A 15685-nucleotide genomic window follows, 5' to 3' on the forward strand; every position below is an offset into this window, starting at 1 on the left:
TGCTCTCATTGAAAATTGAAAATAGTCCCGGATGTTCATGACGTTAATGATTTTTAATTGAAAAACAAGTAAAACATTTTAACCGATGTCTTCGACTAAAAGATACTCTGTTTGAAGTTCAAAAGATCGCTCATGATAAGCAATAGAATTTAGGATAAGTAAAAATATAATGTTATAAAGAAAATTGAATGACTTGAATTATTTAGTAGTTTTTTAAGTTTTCTCGCATAGATATCCCCCATTTTCTAGCATTTAAATTGTCTATGATGGGATCAATATATCTTACGTAGACTATCGTAAATAATGGAAAAAACGATTCAAATTCTTATCAAACACATTAATCACTGCCAAAGCAAAAACTTTTCCGTTTATTTTTAAACATAAACAATAGAATTACAATGTAAACAAACAAACGTGCTACCCATTGTTGTAACTTTCCAATTAGGCTCAGTTAAAAACGCGCCACTGGTCCATTACTAACATAAAAGAGTTCAATTCAATTGTAAACGGAGAATAACTGATTTATCTCTGAATGGTGCTGTGAATTAATACTCAGAAGAAATTGTACGAAGCAAGTGTATTGCAACAAAAAGTAGCATTTACATAGTGTAAATATTTATATTTTGTATATATATACACACACATATCTATGCTACTAAATAACGTACATATATTAGAGTAAAGGTACTTGATTATTTAGGCACTATCTTAGCGGAGTTTAAATATTTACGCTATGTAAATGCTACTTGACATGCAATACAAGAAGGAAGTGTAAATATGAATAAGACTGACGTGCTTCCCGGTTCGCTTTTGTGCTATGAATGTGACAAAATTACAAATATCCATATATACGAGAAACAATTTATGAGATAATTATAAGAAGAATGACCTCATGAATAAAAATATTAAATTTTAAATGCTTTCATATTTTACAGTGCAGTTAACAAATATTGGATATACAATTTGTCACAGAGTTGCTTACTTTTTTAATTTTGTTTATTTTATTTTGACAATGTATGTATATGAGAAATGACAATAAATATGTAATAAAACAGATTCCTAACAAATGCGATACAACATTTTACGCTGCATTCTGTGTTGAAGTTCTCCGCGACGAATCATGGTGTGAATTACCTTCATTACCGTGCGCTCGTCATATTTCTGACGCAAAAAGTCCTAGAATTATGTATATATGTTTACTTAAAATTATCTATCCATATAAAAAGGTATAAAATGCTTACCTGCAATATATTTTGTTCTGATACTTGAGAGCCAATAGCAAAGCGTCGCTTCAACTGTTTTTCAATACGATTTAGGGTTTCTTGATCTTCCTCAGTGGTGAAACCTTCGGCACCAGCTAGGCTTCCAGTCATGGCTGCATCTAAAGTAGACACTTGGAACAGTCGCAGAGCTTCGTTTACGTGCTCATCTACAGCAAAGGGCAGCAGACGCATTTTTGCCAACGACTCTGAAATGCGTATAACAGCTTCCAGCTGACGTACTGTAATCGGAATAGTGTTACGTTTGTCCGCAGACTTCTCATGCTGTCCGGCCCCAGTGCGCATTAAAACGTAACGACTTTTTAGTTTTTCTCCTGCAGCCTCACTGAGACGCGGACCACAATGGGTGCGACAATAGTGAATATACTTCTTAAAGGTAGACAAGGATATTTCACCTTCGGCTGGCTCAGATGGTGCCGACTTGTTCGAGCTTAAATGCACATTGATAATATGCTTTGCTATAGTAATATCGCGCACCTCATCGTGTACATCTTTTACAATGAAGATCATGTCGAATCTTGACAGAATAGTTGGCATAAAGTCAATATTCTCTTCGCCCTTCGTATCATCCCATCTACCAAATATAGAGTTGGCCGCTGCTAGCACTGAGCAGCGAGAGTTCAACGTTGTTGTTATGCCAGCTTTGGCAATTGATATGGTTTGCTGTTCCATTGCTTCGTGTATGGCAACGCGGTCATCCTCGCGCATCTTATCAAATTCATCAATGCAAACAACACCGCCGTCAGCTAAAACCATAGCGCCTCCTTCCATAACAAAATTGCGCTGCATTTAAAGAAATTATTCGTTCATAGGGCTTCAAATTAAATATGTTTATATACAATAAATATATATATAATACTCACTGTGTGTGGATCTTTCATTACAGAAGCTGTAAGACCAGCAGCGCTGGAACCTTTGCCAGAAGTGTACACACCAATAGGAGCCACCTTTTCAACAAATTTGAGCAGCTGCGACTTAGCGGTACCTGGATCGCCCAACATCAAAACATTAATGTCACCACGACGGCAAAGACCATCGGGTAGCCTTTTGCGGGACCCACCAAACAGCATACATGTGATGGCTTTTTTAATATCGGTAGAGCCAAAAATGCTAGGTGCCAGAGATTTTGAAAGGCGGTCGTAAACGTCCCCAGATGCTGCCATGCGACGGAAGTTTTCCTCCTCGTCTGTAGTAATATTACTGTAGCGCGAAATAGCTCCGGCACCCTCTGCATCGACAGTTATACCAACAACTCGCATGTATGGCGCCCGCACGCCTTGTACGGCCTTTTCACGGCCATCTTGACGGGTAGGTCGGCCGACTTTGCGAATGGAATAGATACCCTGGATAAGTACACGGTTACCTGGTACAACACGTTCGCAAAGCGAGCGATCGCAAAACAATTGTAAATGTCTTGGAATCTCGCCTTGTGGTACAAAGTCTGGCAGCTCTTGCAACTTGAGCGTTTGGAAATCAACGCATTTACATTTATCTGGCATTATGAAAAACGGATCCAGCGGGCACTTTGGTCTGCCAGCTTGTTCAGCATTACATTTGCGTGGTAGTGCATATCCTTCCAAGCCGGGATTGACTTTAAGATTGGGTATAATAGTACTACACGAGCGGCACATGATCGACATGCGCGTCGCCTTCGCTTGTATACCCGATGCTGACACAATTATGCCGCCAATTTTAACCAAACGCGATACACTATCCGACTTCAATTCACGTATGTTTGTAGCATTTGAACTGGAACTCAGCAGTATTTGTATATCGTGCATGTGCTCCTCATGCTCAGGACGCGGTGCTGTTATCTCATCAGCTACCTCTCTAGCAGCCTCCTCCAAGATTTGCAGATGCTCAGTCGGCTGCTTATTTAGCTTATCGGCAAGCGTTTCATCAAAGCCCACCAAGTCTTCCATTTCAATCTCCAAAAAGTAGCGTCCATTAAGATAGTTTCGCTTCAGCGTATCTCTGTATAAAGACAAATATTTAATCATATAATTGTCTTTTTTTAATATAAGATAATTGATTGAGCATGCTTACCTATACTTATAGAAAAAGTTGTCTTCATTGAATGTGCGAATAAACTCTTTGTACTTTTTCTTCACGGCTTGCAAATTAATTTGCGCTCCATCCGGCTGCTGGTCATTACCAAAGTTATCAGAGAAAAACACACCGGCATCATCAAAACCCTCCATAGCGCTTTTTTTAATTACAAATTATAAACGAAATAAACAACTTAATGCGTGCTTGATAGCGTTGTTTGTGTGTTCGTCGATATGCAATTTTTGGCGGGACATTATATCGATTAAGATGCCGTAGCAGTGCGAGCGAAAATTTCGATATTCCTGTTCCTTCGATGTTAGCTCGCTGTTACTGTTAAATACTTAGCGTAACTCGACAATACAATAAAAGTGCGACCAACAGTGGAGCAACAGGAATGATAAAAATAAAAAATAAAATTTGATTTGTTTGCAAACAAATGTTTTTTTATTCCTGTAAATTCAAAATAAATTATTTTGTACTAAAATCATGTGGTCATCAGATGAGCTGCTATTCCGCAACTTTACAGACTTGAAGAACCTAAAATTCGACGATGAAAAATTATCTACAACGACCTCAAGAGAACAGGTGAGTAATCAACGGTCGCATTTTGCAAATATAGTACTAAAATCACAGAAAAATATGAATGACAGCAAAAAACTGAGGATTCTGTGGAGAAATGTTACGATCGTTTTCAGCAAATGCAATTCCTCAACCCACGTGTGGCACAGCTGAACCGCATACAACACCAGCAGTATTTGGATCAAATGTTGCTAAATCTACCCAACAATTACCAGTGCCTAGATAGCAGCCGTCCTTGGTGTATATATTGGACACTACAATCAGCGCAGCTGCTTAACTTTAGTTTCCCTCAAGAAACACTTGACAATGTAGTGCAATTTCTGAGCAAGTAAGTCAATGACTGATTCAATAACATTCAACATTTATTAAAGATCTTCATTAATCTGCAGGTGTCGCGCTGCAACTGGCGGCTTTGGCGGCGGACCAGGTCAATATGCCCACCTGGCTCCTACTTATGCAGCCGTCAACAGCCTGTGCATTATTGGAACTAAAAATGCTTATCGTGCCATTGATCGGGACTCACTTATAAAATTTCTGTTCAGTGTGCGAGAAGCAGATGGATCATTCCGATTGCACGTAGATGGTGAAACCGATGTGCGCGGTGCCTACTGTGCCATATCCTGCGCCAAGCTGCTAAATGTTCCAGCCCCGGTGGCAAATGAACTTTTCGCTGGCACAGCAGATTGGATTGCTCGCTGCCAAACATATGAGGGTGGATTCGGAGGCGCACCGGACTTGGAAGCACATGGTGGTTACACGTTTTGCGGCATCGCTGGGCTAGCACTGCTTAACCAGGCGGACAAATGTAACCAGAAGGCACTGCTCCAATGGACGCTACGTCGCCAGATGAGCTACGAAGGCGGTTTTCAAGGGCGCACCAATAAGCTGGTTGATGGCTGCTATTCATTCTGGGTTGGCGCCACAATTCCAATTACTCAGGCAACTTTAGTGGGCGCAGACAAGGCTATGGAACAGACATTTTTCGATATTGGTGCCCTGCAGGAATATATATTATTATGCTGCCAGAAAGCAAATGGTGGTCTTATTGACAAGCCCGGAAAGTAAGAATAATAGACAATGTGTATCTACATGTTTGAAACTTTTATTGTTTGCAGGCCACAAGATCTCTATCATACTTGCTACACACTAAGCGGTGTGTCCGTAGCACAACACTCACAGTCAGCGTTTTATCCCCAAGTTCTTGGCGACCTTACTAATGAACTATCACCCACCCATCCATTGTTCAACGTACCACCAAAGTCTGTAGCCGCGGCCTTAAAATATTTTTCTAACAATTCCAAAAATGACACCGATGGTAACCACAGCTAAAACGCCGATAACTGTATATAGCATATGAATTAAATTCGAAGTAACATTTTTCAACTTTGTACCATAAAAATTTTTTCTTAATTTACAAACATATATAGTTTTTAAAAATGTAAAAGATATCGATGCAAGATCGTCCGACCGCCGCATTCTACGGCATGTCATCGCTATTGTTTTATAACTTGTTGACGTACAGATGTATTACAGTCACCGGTATTTAAAACGAAAAACACCAGAGGGAGGCATAAACAGGCGAGAATATATTGGTCACCTCGTGGATGAGTACTATACCTCAACAAACGTTGGTAAATAAGACAAACGAATCATTTAGCATATCAGTCCTTTTAACAATGTTGTTATAGAGGCCCAGGAGCAAGTAACCGCCAATTTGGCCAACTTTGCGTACGATCCTCTTAACTGGCCTCACCTACTCGGGGTGGATGCACTTGACGTATTTTTGGCTGCCTTGGAAACACATAATCCAAATCTACAACTGCACTCGGTTGCCGCATTTTGCAACATATGCTTAGGTTTGTTTAGTTTTGCTGAAGGGCGTACAAAAAATTACTCACCTATCATTCACAGACAAAAACGCGGTGAAATTTATAATTGAAAATATAGTAACCATTAAAACCACTTTTTTGAGCACTGAGCACGCAGAAGTTGTACTACACAGTCTGGCACTCTTTTATCAATTGCTGAAGGCGGAACTGAGCTGCAAGGAAGCAATCATAACTCCAGAACTGTTAAAGCGCGTGCAACATTGGCGAAAAGATTCTAACGACGAGCGAGTAGTAAAACTATGTCAAGTGTTTCTTGAAGACTTTGGCTGCCGAACGGAAGTCTTCAATCTAAGCCATGTGGTGCCACCTGAAACGGCAGCTCTGCATACAGGCTCAAGCTCAACTAAAACAGGTTCAAGTGGTTAAGCGATTTACACAAGAGGATCTAGAGAAATTTGCACAATTTACAGGCGACTACAATTACATACATAGCAAAGAACTGCCTGTGAAGGAGCGTCGGGTACATGGAGCATTGCTTAATGCCGTTGTGGCTGGTATCATTGGCACTAAGCTGCCTGGACCGGGCACAGTTGTCTTGGAACAGAATTTTAAGTTTCTCAAACCTTGTCGACTTGAAACAGACACAGTGGTAACTGTGCGGTTACTGGAGCAGCGTAAGATATCTACAGTGGAATATGATTGTCGACAACGTGGAGATGTGGTTTTTGCCGGTAAAGCGAAATTGCTGACACGCAGCGATGCAACTTAATATAATAAATACAACATTGTGTTTTAAATCAAAATCTATTTCTTTGATGCACGCTTGCCCTCTCCCTTTTTAGGTGGCGCCTTGCCACGCAGCTTTCGCAGACGTTTCATTTCCTCCTTGAAATCTTGATGTTCATCGCGAAACAGCCCATAATCACGCAGATTTTTCATCAGCAGGTGCGTTTCAACATGCCGGGGGTACCAGTTGACAACATAGTCACGCTTCTGTATCGGCTCCTCTGAGAACATTCGAACCACCTGCAATTTTTTATTATTAATTAAAAATGTTCACGGCTAAAGTATGTTCATGCATTGGAATATTACCTTCATAGACTTTTCGTTCGTTGTCCGCGCCACTTCACCAAAAATACGGTTGGACAGATAATTCATGCGCCGTGAATATTGTGTGCCGAGCTTAATAAGCTCCGTGTATTTGTTAGCTGACATTTTCAGTCAATTTAGCAAATATTTATTAAAATTAAAACAATGTGTTTGTTGGAGTTAAAGTTATATCACGCACAGCTGATTAGTGGTGGCTTAAATTGAATATGTAAAAATCGATTAATACATTCATCTATCGGTTAGGCGCTCTGTTAAAAATGCGGCAACATTCAAACCCAATTTAGTTTCAATCATGAGCTTAGGCAATTTAAAGGCAAGGGAGACAGCATCGGCCACAAATCGAAGGAACATGCTCGGTTGCTTAAAAGTCCAGAAGTCTCTCTCCGTGCATTGCAGACATTATTCGTCTTTTCCTGCTGCTCATTTTCGTAAATGTGTAATTTCGGATTGAAGAGTTTCAATTTGTTAAATCAACGTTTATTGTTTAAGGAGGACTAAGTGTACAATTAATTTGAATAACAAAATTATATAGGGACGATTAATTTCTTAAATGAATAAGCACATTAAGTTACAACGTCATTGCAATACTAAAATCGTTCAAACCGTTTCAATTGTACCTCGAACCTTACACTTGCTTTCCGTACTTGTCACTGGGATATCATTATCGTTACCAATAAACGATGTCTCTTCGGAACTTTGCGCAGGCATTACCTCCCGTGCAATGGTGACACCGCCATTTATTTGGCTTAGCAGTGCATTCGTGCACATCAGCGTTGGCTCTCTGGGCGAGCCACTGTGTGTCGACAACTGATCGTGGTGTAAAACACGAGAAGGTGTATGCGAACGAGAGCATGGAGAGTGGTGACTTAAGCCACTACGCGAATGAGGACTATTGTTGCGCGAATGCTGAAAATCCTCCAATGGTATTTCCTCTGACCTAAATGCAAGATTGAGGACATAATTATAAGTCATAGCTTAACAATATTTTTTCGTACCTTGGTCTTGGCATGCGTGGACTGCTTTCGCGAGATCGTGCTCCTGTACTGCGGGGTTGGGAGTTTTCGCGCGATTGCGAAGAACTATGACTGCCACTGATGCTGGGTGAGCGATCGCGATCAGACCGCAGCGTTGAAGGTGAATTCGACCCAGCATTGGGACTGCGGCGGCGTGCACGACTGCCACTCTCATTACGTATACTGAAATGACAAATTCAATAAAATTAACAGTCAATCGTTGCGTAAAGCATTTTATGATTACCCTTCCAAGGAGCGATTCTGTGCCATTTGCGTGCGACTAACTCCTGCGCTATTGTTACTACGCAGCACAGCTGCAAATCCAGGTACTCGACTTGCCGTTAAGCTTGCACCCTTTTGTACCATACGCGTATTGCTGTTATGTGCGACGGTACCACAGACTGAATAGATTGGCGAGTCCATTTGGCCCGGAATTTCAATCAGTTGTGCTATCTGATACATTTTCTTCTGACGCGCTTTGCTGCGACCTTTGGTCAGGCGTTGCTTTGCTGCCATGCAACGTATATGATCATCAAAAAGAAACTTGGCGGAGAGTAAGGGCGTACGATTATTTGTGACGCCACCACGATGCACGGTGATATGCAGGCAGCGTGAATCGTCCTTGTCTCCTTGAACTTCGACATCCTGCAGGAAACCTACAAACTTAGCCACTCCCCAACCCAATAGCTTGGCATCCGGCTCCACAAGTATCAGCTGCAACGCATCGATAACCAAGAATCGTCTTTGCTTCGTATTATCCTTGGACACCACAGTGCAGGCAATCAGGTCACTATTATCTGCAAGAGAAAGAATACTATTAAGGCCAAGCAAAAGGCTAAATCCTCATAAAGCTGACTTTGATATACACTTTGCGATACATTTTCTATATAGGAGCTTACTGTAAAATTCATTAAGTTTATCATTATTTGAACCTAATTTATACTTACTTAGATCGAGTACGTTCTCCACCTGCACCAAATTAACAACATTTGTTAGCGGCAGTAGCGATTCTTTTTCATTCAAGAACTTTTGGCAAGTCCTACGCAGCAGAAAGTATACACGTATGGCGCGACGTGCTTTCTCCACCTCGCCGCAGGGCAATCGACGAGTAAAACTAATGCCCGTTAGTGGTGTACCCGTGGGAGGCAGCAAAATGTTGGAATCCATACATAGAAACTCTACATTCAGCTGCGTCTTGCGCATTTCATTGTACTCATCCTCAAACAGATCAAGAAATATATCTTCGGACTTGTAAAAGTTGCGAAGCACTAGCATAGACTGATTGCGGGCACCAAACAATAAACTCTGCTGAGCTGGCGTAATACAGAGTGCTTCATCCACGGCTGATTTGGTAAAGGTAAGCAACAATTCCAGCGCAATTTCCACGGTAATAAGACGTATTCGAGAAGCTGTAAAGATTGAATAGTTTTCAAGAACTAGCTTGGAAGCAGAGTACTAACGCCAACATACAGGTCTGGCTGGACTGGGTAATAATGCTGAGTAACTGCTCAATAAGCGCCGTTTTGTAGCTGAAGGAGCCGCGCATCGACTTGGACAGTACATGCTCGAACCACTCGTTTTTAATGCCTGTAAAATGTGAAGAAATGACTTAGAGAAAAAAACTTAAAAGCTTATATAAAAATGTAAAATGTTCAAAAAATAAAACTTATTTCCATGAGAAATATTGTTTAATATCCTAAAAAATAAATATGTTGCGAATTATAATGGGTAAACTCTTTCTATTTTCAATATTTCAAACGTGAACGCAATTTTTAAAAGCATTTGCAAATCATAGTAAATTAAAAGAATATCAAGATTATTAATTCTTTGTGGGCACGCTCACGCACAAATGTCATTCAAGCAAATTATAAGACCCTTTTGTGGATTTGTTATGTACAGGGTCCTTTATATTATAAGAGTTTACCGTATATTCTCGCCTCTTAAGGAATTTATAATGGAAACAAGTGAGTATGAGTATGAAGAATGAACAAGTTACATACCATCTGGTACAGGGTGCCATAATGCATTTACATTGTTTTAGTTAACCACACACACAAAAGCAGTAAATATGAGCAAAGAGAGATGAGAGAGGCAAGGTTAGCCAACATCCAAAAGAATTTTGGTGCTCAAATGAAGCATAAATACAAAAGATATTTTAGGTATAACTTACCACGATTGTGCGACATGGCATAGATGAGGCACAGGGATAGCAGCGCCAGATAATCATTTTCTGTGCAGTCTAGTGTCTGCAGGACTGTGTCCAGAAATGGTTTGGTTAGCTCACTAAAAGCCGGCGATGTTGCTGTTGTTTGCTGCAGCAACTGCTTCTCCTCATCGGTAATGTTATATAGCCGGCTGGCTGCATCCTCGCCTATTGTGGGTGTGGGCGCTGCTGCTGGCGTTGACTCAACACCGCTGTCTTCGCTAATGGTATAACTGCTACTGGCATGTCCCACAACTGTATCGAGCGCCTGCTCTAAACTCTCATTGGGCTCACCAAAGCCAGGCACAACAACCAGACGATGCTCCACATATGAGTTAAGAATCTCGGCAGCACCTTCCTTAAAAACGCTATGATCGCCATTTAGTATAACCCAAGCCAAGGCATGCACCAGCGGCGCATGCGACACCACTAGAAACACTAGTGATAGTAAATAGAGTGCCACAATTGAACTAACACGCGGATTGTGCATCTCCTGTATGTCTATGTCCACATTGCGGTTCAGCACAGCCGCCAAATTTTGTGTAACAACAGCTAGCGATGGCGGAGGCGGCGCTGGCGTCAGTGAAAATATGTACAAGGGCACAAAGAGTTTGTGCAGCAAATGCTCGGTAAGCACCGCGTTTAGATCTTTGATGTCCAGCAATAGAATATCACTTAGATAATGCAAATGATCAAGATGTTCGGCCACCAAATTGGATAGTTTCTGATTCGACTGGTGGCTGCGAGAGATGTTCATATATAATATGCGATGCTTTATTTTATAGCTTGAGTAAACTTACTCGATGTCAGTTCGCACACAGGTGTCCAGCTCCAAGATGTGCTTGCCGATAAACCAAACCAAATTGCTAAAATAGGGCGCTGCAGTCCTGTAATGCGAAGAGAGCAAAATTATGGTATAATAAAGCAATAGTTTCGTTATACCAATTGAGATATACTGAAACTTGGCTTGATCATAACACTTACTTGTCCCTGATAAAGCGCAGCATACTTGAATTTTGCACCTTATACACATTCAAGGATATTGTACGCACAGCAATACGCACCATGGACTCGGGATGATTAAAAAATTTAATAGCTTCTGTATACAAAGGAAAGTCGTTCGTGTGCTAACAACAATAAAGACATATATGAATACATTAATAGACTTAACCGCAATAGTTCTTTGTACCTCATTGTAAAAGAAATGTATGGTGTGTGTGTTTAACTTGAGGCTCAGCGTTTTCAGAAAGAGTATATAGTAGCCCATAACATCCTCGTCGGAGAAGTCAAACTTGTGCACCATTATGGAATTCACATGATTATTACTAAGCAAATAATCTGTAACGCAGAAAAAATCATAAGACTTGATGTTATGTATAATAATATATGATTATCCATACACAAAGAAGTTTCGTTCCGTATATTCTCAAAAAGAATATTTAGAGTTTGTAGTAACTGAACACAAACAAAGCTGGAACCTCCACTCTTCTGTCGCATTATGTGTAGAAAGTATGAGAGCATGTTTTTCTCCAAAAAGAAGCTGCAATGTGGCAAATTTTAGTATGTATTTATATGTAAACAATAGTGAAACTCACTCAAAGACTAAAGAATCATGCTGATCGCCCCAAATTAGAATCTCGGCAATGCAGCGCAATGACTCCACAAGCAATCCACGATTACTTTCCGAAACGGTTGTGTTCTTCTCTAGAATGCTGTATAGGTATTTGAGGTGCTCTAGCGACAGTCGATTCTTGGGGCGTCCACCCCAAGGGCCACCAAACCAACTACGACTACGAAACATATTCCCAGGCGAACTGCGAGTATTTTAAGATAGTGCTAGCTTAATAAACTGCACTTTGCACTAAATATAGTTCTGTAATTGCATTCCAAGTGCCTATTTACAGAATCATAACAACTCAAAACAATTTCCAAAACGTCATTGGCACATTGGAGACTGCAGGCATTCAAGCGAAGAACTAAAACTTTTAGATGCACTTAAGGATGTGCTAGCACTCACATTCACTGCTAATTAAGCGTAATTTGAAGTTGGAAATCTTAATATTGCATATAATTGCTAATTTTCTAAACTTTTCTGCCTCTTGGGATGCAGAACAAGGCAGGCAGGTGTCAAAATCAGCTGTTGCTTAATCAGCGTGGTAGCACTGGTTATCTGCTTGAGCTGGTCACACTATCAAACAGCTGTGTTTATTGCTTACACGAGTTCTGCTTTGCGAATAACTTTATTAACAAAATCAATTAGTTTAGTTCACAACTTGACACTAACTCTGATTCTGATTAAAATTTATGGAATATGAACCAGAATTTGGATCCTGCTGCATTTGAAAATTCGAAGTGGACAAACCGAACGGCTTTAATATCATATTGCCCAAGTCTTTTAAACTGGACATCATTTCGTTCTTGAGTTTCTCGTTGCGCTCGTTAATCAAGGGGGGCAATCGTATCTGAGCCTCCCGCGCATCTTGCTGTCCAGGATCAATTTCATAGACTCGCTTGTAATCCGACATGGCTTCATCTAGTTTGTCATCCTGTTCGTATAACTTAGCGCGCCTACAAAAATCTAAATAGATTAGTTTACCAATATACATATGTAGCTGTAGTTGCATACCTTAATATTGCACGCAGATACCCGGGGTAAAGTTCGATAGCCTTTGAACAGTCGTCTATTGCAGATTTTTTGGATTCAAGTTTCATTTTGGCAGCAGCTCTATTTCCGAAAAGCACAGCTCTTTCCTTGCTATTTGTTGAGGGACAAATGTTTAATGCTTCGGTGTATATTTCAATAGCTTTAAGCGCCTCCTCGTTTTTGAAAAGCTCATTGCCTTCTAGCTTAAGTTTGTTTGCCTTCTCTTTGTTTGCCTCTAGTTCCTCGGGACTTAACTTTTGTTCAATAGCTTGCAGCTCCTCAAGAGTTAGTTCGCCATCTGGATCGAGTTTTTCATTGTCATCGGCATCCTTGGCGTTGTCGTCATCTACAGTACCACCAGTGGCGCCAGCATTACCTTCATTATCCTCCAAACTAAGCGTGCTATTCTTTTTTATAATCTCGTCTATTTCCTTTTCATCAGGCACGCGACTTGACGCTGGCTTGGAAACTGTGGCTGGTTCGCCTACGGCGTCTAGGAACTCATCATCGCTGCTGGTTTTTTCTGCCATGCTGCCGTCTCTATTTTAAATAACAATTTTACACCAAATTTCGTGGACGATGAGTTGATTTGTGCGTCAGGTTAGCTCTCAACTCTTTGATTGTGGACACACTGGTGAGCACTATACGGTCACCTTAACGTGGAGGTAAGCGATAACTAATAAGTTTATAAATTTCATCGAACATCGTCAAAGCTATTTCGCATGGCTTCTATTTTAAATTAACTACATTTCATCTACATTAAACCACAAGCTTATGAATAATTTGAATATATTGCTAAATATAATCTAATAAGTGTAATATAAATAAGCAAACTATATAACATTCACAATGGTCAATACTGAGATGACTTCACCTAGTGTGGACACTATAGACATCGGTGAATATACCTTGAAGGAGTATGTGCCCGCAAAGGCTTTTGAAAGCAATTTAAAAATTACCTTCACTGATGCTAACGAACAGGTGAGGTTTTAAAAGATTTATAGAATTTGTAATAAAAGTGAATTTGCAGGATATTGTGAAGCCTCTACCAGGTGGCCAGTTGAACTGTGGGCCAACACTTAAATTTCCATTTGCACTGGAGGGTTACTTACCCACATGCGTAACCATTCAAGAGGCAAATGAGCTGGTGACCGCTGATGAAAACACACATACAAAACGTGTCTTAGAGTTAATCTTGGATATTTCAGCACTTGGAACGCTGGATTATATGCCCGGTGATACAGTAGGCATACTGCCAAAAAATGCAAAAACTGTTGTAGAGCAGCTCCTACAACGCTTAGAACTTAGCGAGCAGGCAGACAGTATATGTCGTGTTGATCTGTCTTTGCACTGTGCCAAAAAGAACGCCAAAGTTCCTGGACACATTCCGGCTACGACTACGCCTCGTGAAATCTTTACTCATTGCCTGTCACTGAATGCCGTGCCACAAAAACAATTCCTTAGCGCGCTTGCCAAATACACTAGCAATATTAACGAGCGTGAATTTTTGGCTAGTTTGTCGTCCAAGCATGGCGCTGCCCACTATCACACACTTATCTTGGAGCAGGGCTTATGTTTGCAGGATTTGCTTGAGCTGTGCCCGAGTTGTAAGCCAACACTTGCGCTGCTTGTAGAGCATTTGCCACGACTGCTGCCGCGACCCTATTCCATAGCCAACAGTCCCTTGGAGTGCAGCAAGCATCAATTGTCCATCATATTCTCTATACGTGCACCCAAACCAGGAGTAACAACCAGCATGTTGGATGCGCTAATTGCACAGCATAAACAAAAGGAGCACCAGAAACCAGTTGAGCTGAATATTTACCCGCGCATGCATAATGCCTTTCGCTATACAGAAGAGCATTTCACTGGAAATCAAATACTCATTGCCGTGGGTACAGGAGTGGCTCCTTTTCTTGGCTTTCTAGCACATAAGGCACAAAATCACGAACTCGCTACTGGTCTGACTTGGCTGTATATGGGTGCCAAGACACCACAGGCTATTCCTAAGCTGGATAAATTGTTTGAGTGGCACGAAACCGGTTTAATCCAATGCCTTAATATTTGCACTTCACGTGACTCAACTGAAGGTGGTCCTAAATATGTGCATGAACTGCTGGAGGAGGATGCGGAAACGCTGGTTAATTTTCTGCTAGACCCTAAAACCGTCTTATACGTTTGTGCTGATGGTGCTAAGATATCTAAGTCGATATCCCAGAGCCTGAGCAGTTGTCTGCAACAGGCTTTGGAGCTAAATGAGACCGAGGCCGCACAGGAGATCCAAGAAATGCGCACAAAAGGAAAATACCGTGAAGACCTTTGGATTTAATGTTAAATTGCACGTTTTATAGTTATGCTGCCGTTAGATTGTTGTACAAATCTATGAAATGAAATATACCATACTATATATAAAAAACCAAATGTAAAAATGTGTTTTGTGGTCCATTGAGCTTAGTGCTCCAGGGCTTTGTCTAGAATAGAAAAAACCTTTGGTGCTTTGGTCGAATAAGTAAATAACGATATATTTAACAACACAAAATAAAATTACAGTGCAAACTAAAATAATACATACAAAGTTGTGCATATCAAATTGTAAGGCTTAAAAGTCGGTGAATTATCTCCTGGTGTTTGTATATATAATATTTGTAAAAACTAAAAGCTCGTAAATGTAATGTAAATGTGTAAAATAAGATTGCAGAAATTAATATAATTATTAACAATAGCGTGAAATATATGTATATGTACGACTTAGTTTTGCGATCGCAAAAGAAATGCATTAAGAAATTAAGCTTATGTGGAATTACATATGTGCAAGCCAAAACTAAACAAATATCTATGTATACCATATATTTATATATATATATTTTTGATAAAACACATTTTGTTGTTGTTATTCGGTTTTTCAGTAAGTATGCTCTTGCACTTATTTATGTAAATATCTTTATATATATATTTTAGATATATCATTGCCATATGTA

At 40.3% G+C, this 15685-nt stretch overlaps 7 protein-coding genes across 11 annotated transcripts; 3 read left to right on the forward strand and 4 right to left on the reverse strand.

The window, feature by feature from the left end:
- Window positions 1-1009: 1009 nt before the first annotated feature.
- LOC108602056 (DNA replication licensing factor Mcm5) lies at window positions 1010-3551 on the reverse strand. Its single transcript, XM_017990070.1, has 4 exons — window positions 3327-3551; window positions 2144-3254; window positions 1242-2063; window positions 1010-1176 (listed from the first exon to the last, which is right to left on the reverse strand). Exons 1-4 carry the CDS (start codon window positions 3479-3481, stop codon window positions 1060-1062), a joined length of 2205 nt encoding a protein of 734 aa, XP_017845559.1. The 5' UTR covers window positions 3482-3551; the 3' UTR covers window positions 1010-1059.
- Window positions 3552-3754: 203 nt separating this feature from the next.
- On the forward strand, window positions 3755-5321 carry LOC108604691 (protein farnesyltransferase subunit beta). The gene is made up of 4 exons (XM_017994248.2): window positions 3755-3914; window positions 3980-4236; window positions 4298-4969; window positions 5024-5321. Exons 1-4 carry the CDS (start codon window positions 3816-3818, stop codon window positions 5235-5237), a joined length of 1242 nt encoding a protein of 413 aa, XP_017849737.1. The 5' UTR covers window positions 3755-3815; the 3' UTR covers window positions 5238-5321.
- An 18-nt stretch (window positions 5322-5339) lies between these two features.
- On the forward strand, window positions 5340-6510 carry LOC108604693 (armadillo repeat-containing protein 7). Of its 2 annotated transcripts, none has more exons than XM_017994249.1 (4): window positions 5340-5539; window positions 5597-5764; window positions 5820-6149; window positions 6208-6510. In XM_017994249.1, exons 1-4 carry the CDS (start codon window positions 5431-5433, stop codon window positions 6504-6506), a joined length of 906 nt encoding a protein of 301 aa, XP_017849738.1. In that variant the 5' UTR covers window positions 5340-5430; the 3' UTR covers window positions 6507-6510. The 2 variants fall into 2 exon arrangements, with proteins under 2 accessions (XP_017849738.1, XP_017849739.1); XM_017994250.1 differs by having other exon boundaries at window positions 5820-6038; window positions 6136-6510.
- A 12-nt stretch (window positions 6511-6522) lies between these two features.
- On the reverse strand, window positions 6523-7029 carry LOC108604694 (28S ribosomal protein S33, mitochondrial). Its single transcript, XM_017994251.1, has 2 exons — window positions 6830-7029; window positions 6523-6763 (listed from the first exon to the last, which is right to left on the reverse strand). The coding sequence occupies exons 1-2, from the start codon at window positions 6950-6952 to the stop codon at window positions 6542-6544; spliced, it is 345 nt and encodes a 114-aa protein (XP_017849740.1). The 5' UTR covers window positions 6953-7029; the 3' UTR covers window positions 6523-6541.
- Window positions 7030-7328: 299 nt separating this feature from the next.
- Window positions 7329-12163, reverse strand: LOC108603531 (protein CLEC16A homolog). 3 transcript variants are annotated; one of them, XM_017992427.1, is made up of 13 exons: window positions 12081-12158; window positions 11659-11877; window positions 11464-11603; window positions 11253-11401; window positions 11048-11190; window positions 10864-10950; window positions 10031-10803; window positions 9861-9863; window positions 9331-9447; window positions 8808-9269; window positions 8105-8657; window positions 7843-8043; window positions 7329-7784 (listed from the first exon to the last, which is right to left on the reverse strand). In XM_017992427.1, exons 2-13 carry the CDS (start codon window positions 11862-11864, stop codon window positions 7445-7447), a joined length of 3174 nt encoding a protein of 1057 aa, XP_017847916.1. In that variant the 5' UTR covers window positions 11865-11877; window positions 12081-12158; the 3' UTR covers window positions 7329-7444. The 3 variants fall into 3 exon arrangements, with proteins under 3 accessions (XP_017847916.1, XP_017847915.1, XP_017847917.1); XM_017992426.1 differs by having other exon boundaries at window positions 11659-12163; XM_017992428.1 differs by lacking the exon at window positions 9861-9863 and having other exon boundaries at window positions 11659-12162.
- A 115-nt stretch (window positions 12164-12278) lies between these two features.
- Window positions 12279-13324, reverse strand: LOC108603533 (tetratricopeptide repeat protein 1). The gene is made up of 2 exons (XM_017992431.1): window positions 12690-13324; window positions 12279-12631 (listed from the first exon to the last, which is right to left on the reverse strand). The coding sequence occupies exons 1-2, from the start codon at window positions 13235-13237 to the stop codon at window positions 12343-12345; spliced, it is 837 nt and encodes a 278-aa protein (XP_017847920.1). The 5' UTR covers window positions 13238-13324; the 3' UTR covers window positions 12279-12342.
- On the forward strand, window positions 13291-15599 carry LOC108603532 (methionine synthase reductase). Of its 2 annotated transcripts, XM_017992429.2 has the most exons (3): window positions 13291-13372; window positions 13537-13688; window positions 13738-15599. In XM_017992429.2, the coding sequence occupies exons 2-3, from the start codon at window positions 13557-13559 to the stop codon at window positions 15034-15036; spliced, it is 1431 nt and encodes a 476-aa protein (XP_017847918.1). In that variant the 5' UTR covers window positions 13291-13372; window positions 13537-13556; the 3' UTR covers window positions 15037-15599. The 2 variants fall into 2 exon arrangements, with proteins under 2 accessions (XP_017847918.1, XP_017847919.1); XM_017992430.2 differs by lacking the exon at window positions 13291-13372 and having other exon boundaries at window positions 13483-13688.
- The last annotated feature ends 86 nt before the right edge of the window (window positions 15600-15685 follow it).

This window comes from Drosophila busckii, chromosome 3R, assembly GCF_011750605.1.
Source record: "Drosophila busckii strain San Diego stock center, stock number 13000-0081.31 chromosome 3R, ASM1175060v1, whole genome shotgun sequence".
In the NCBI taxonomy this organism is placed as follows: domain Eukaryota; kingdom Metazoa; phylum Arthropoda; class Insecta; order Diptera; family Drosophilidae; genus Drosophila; species Drosophila busckii.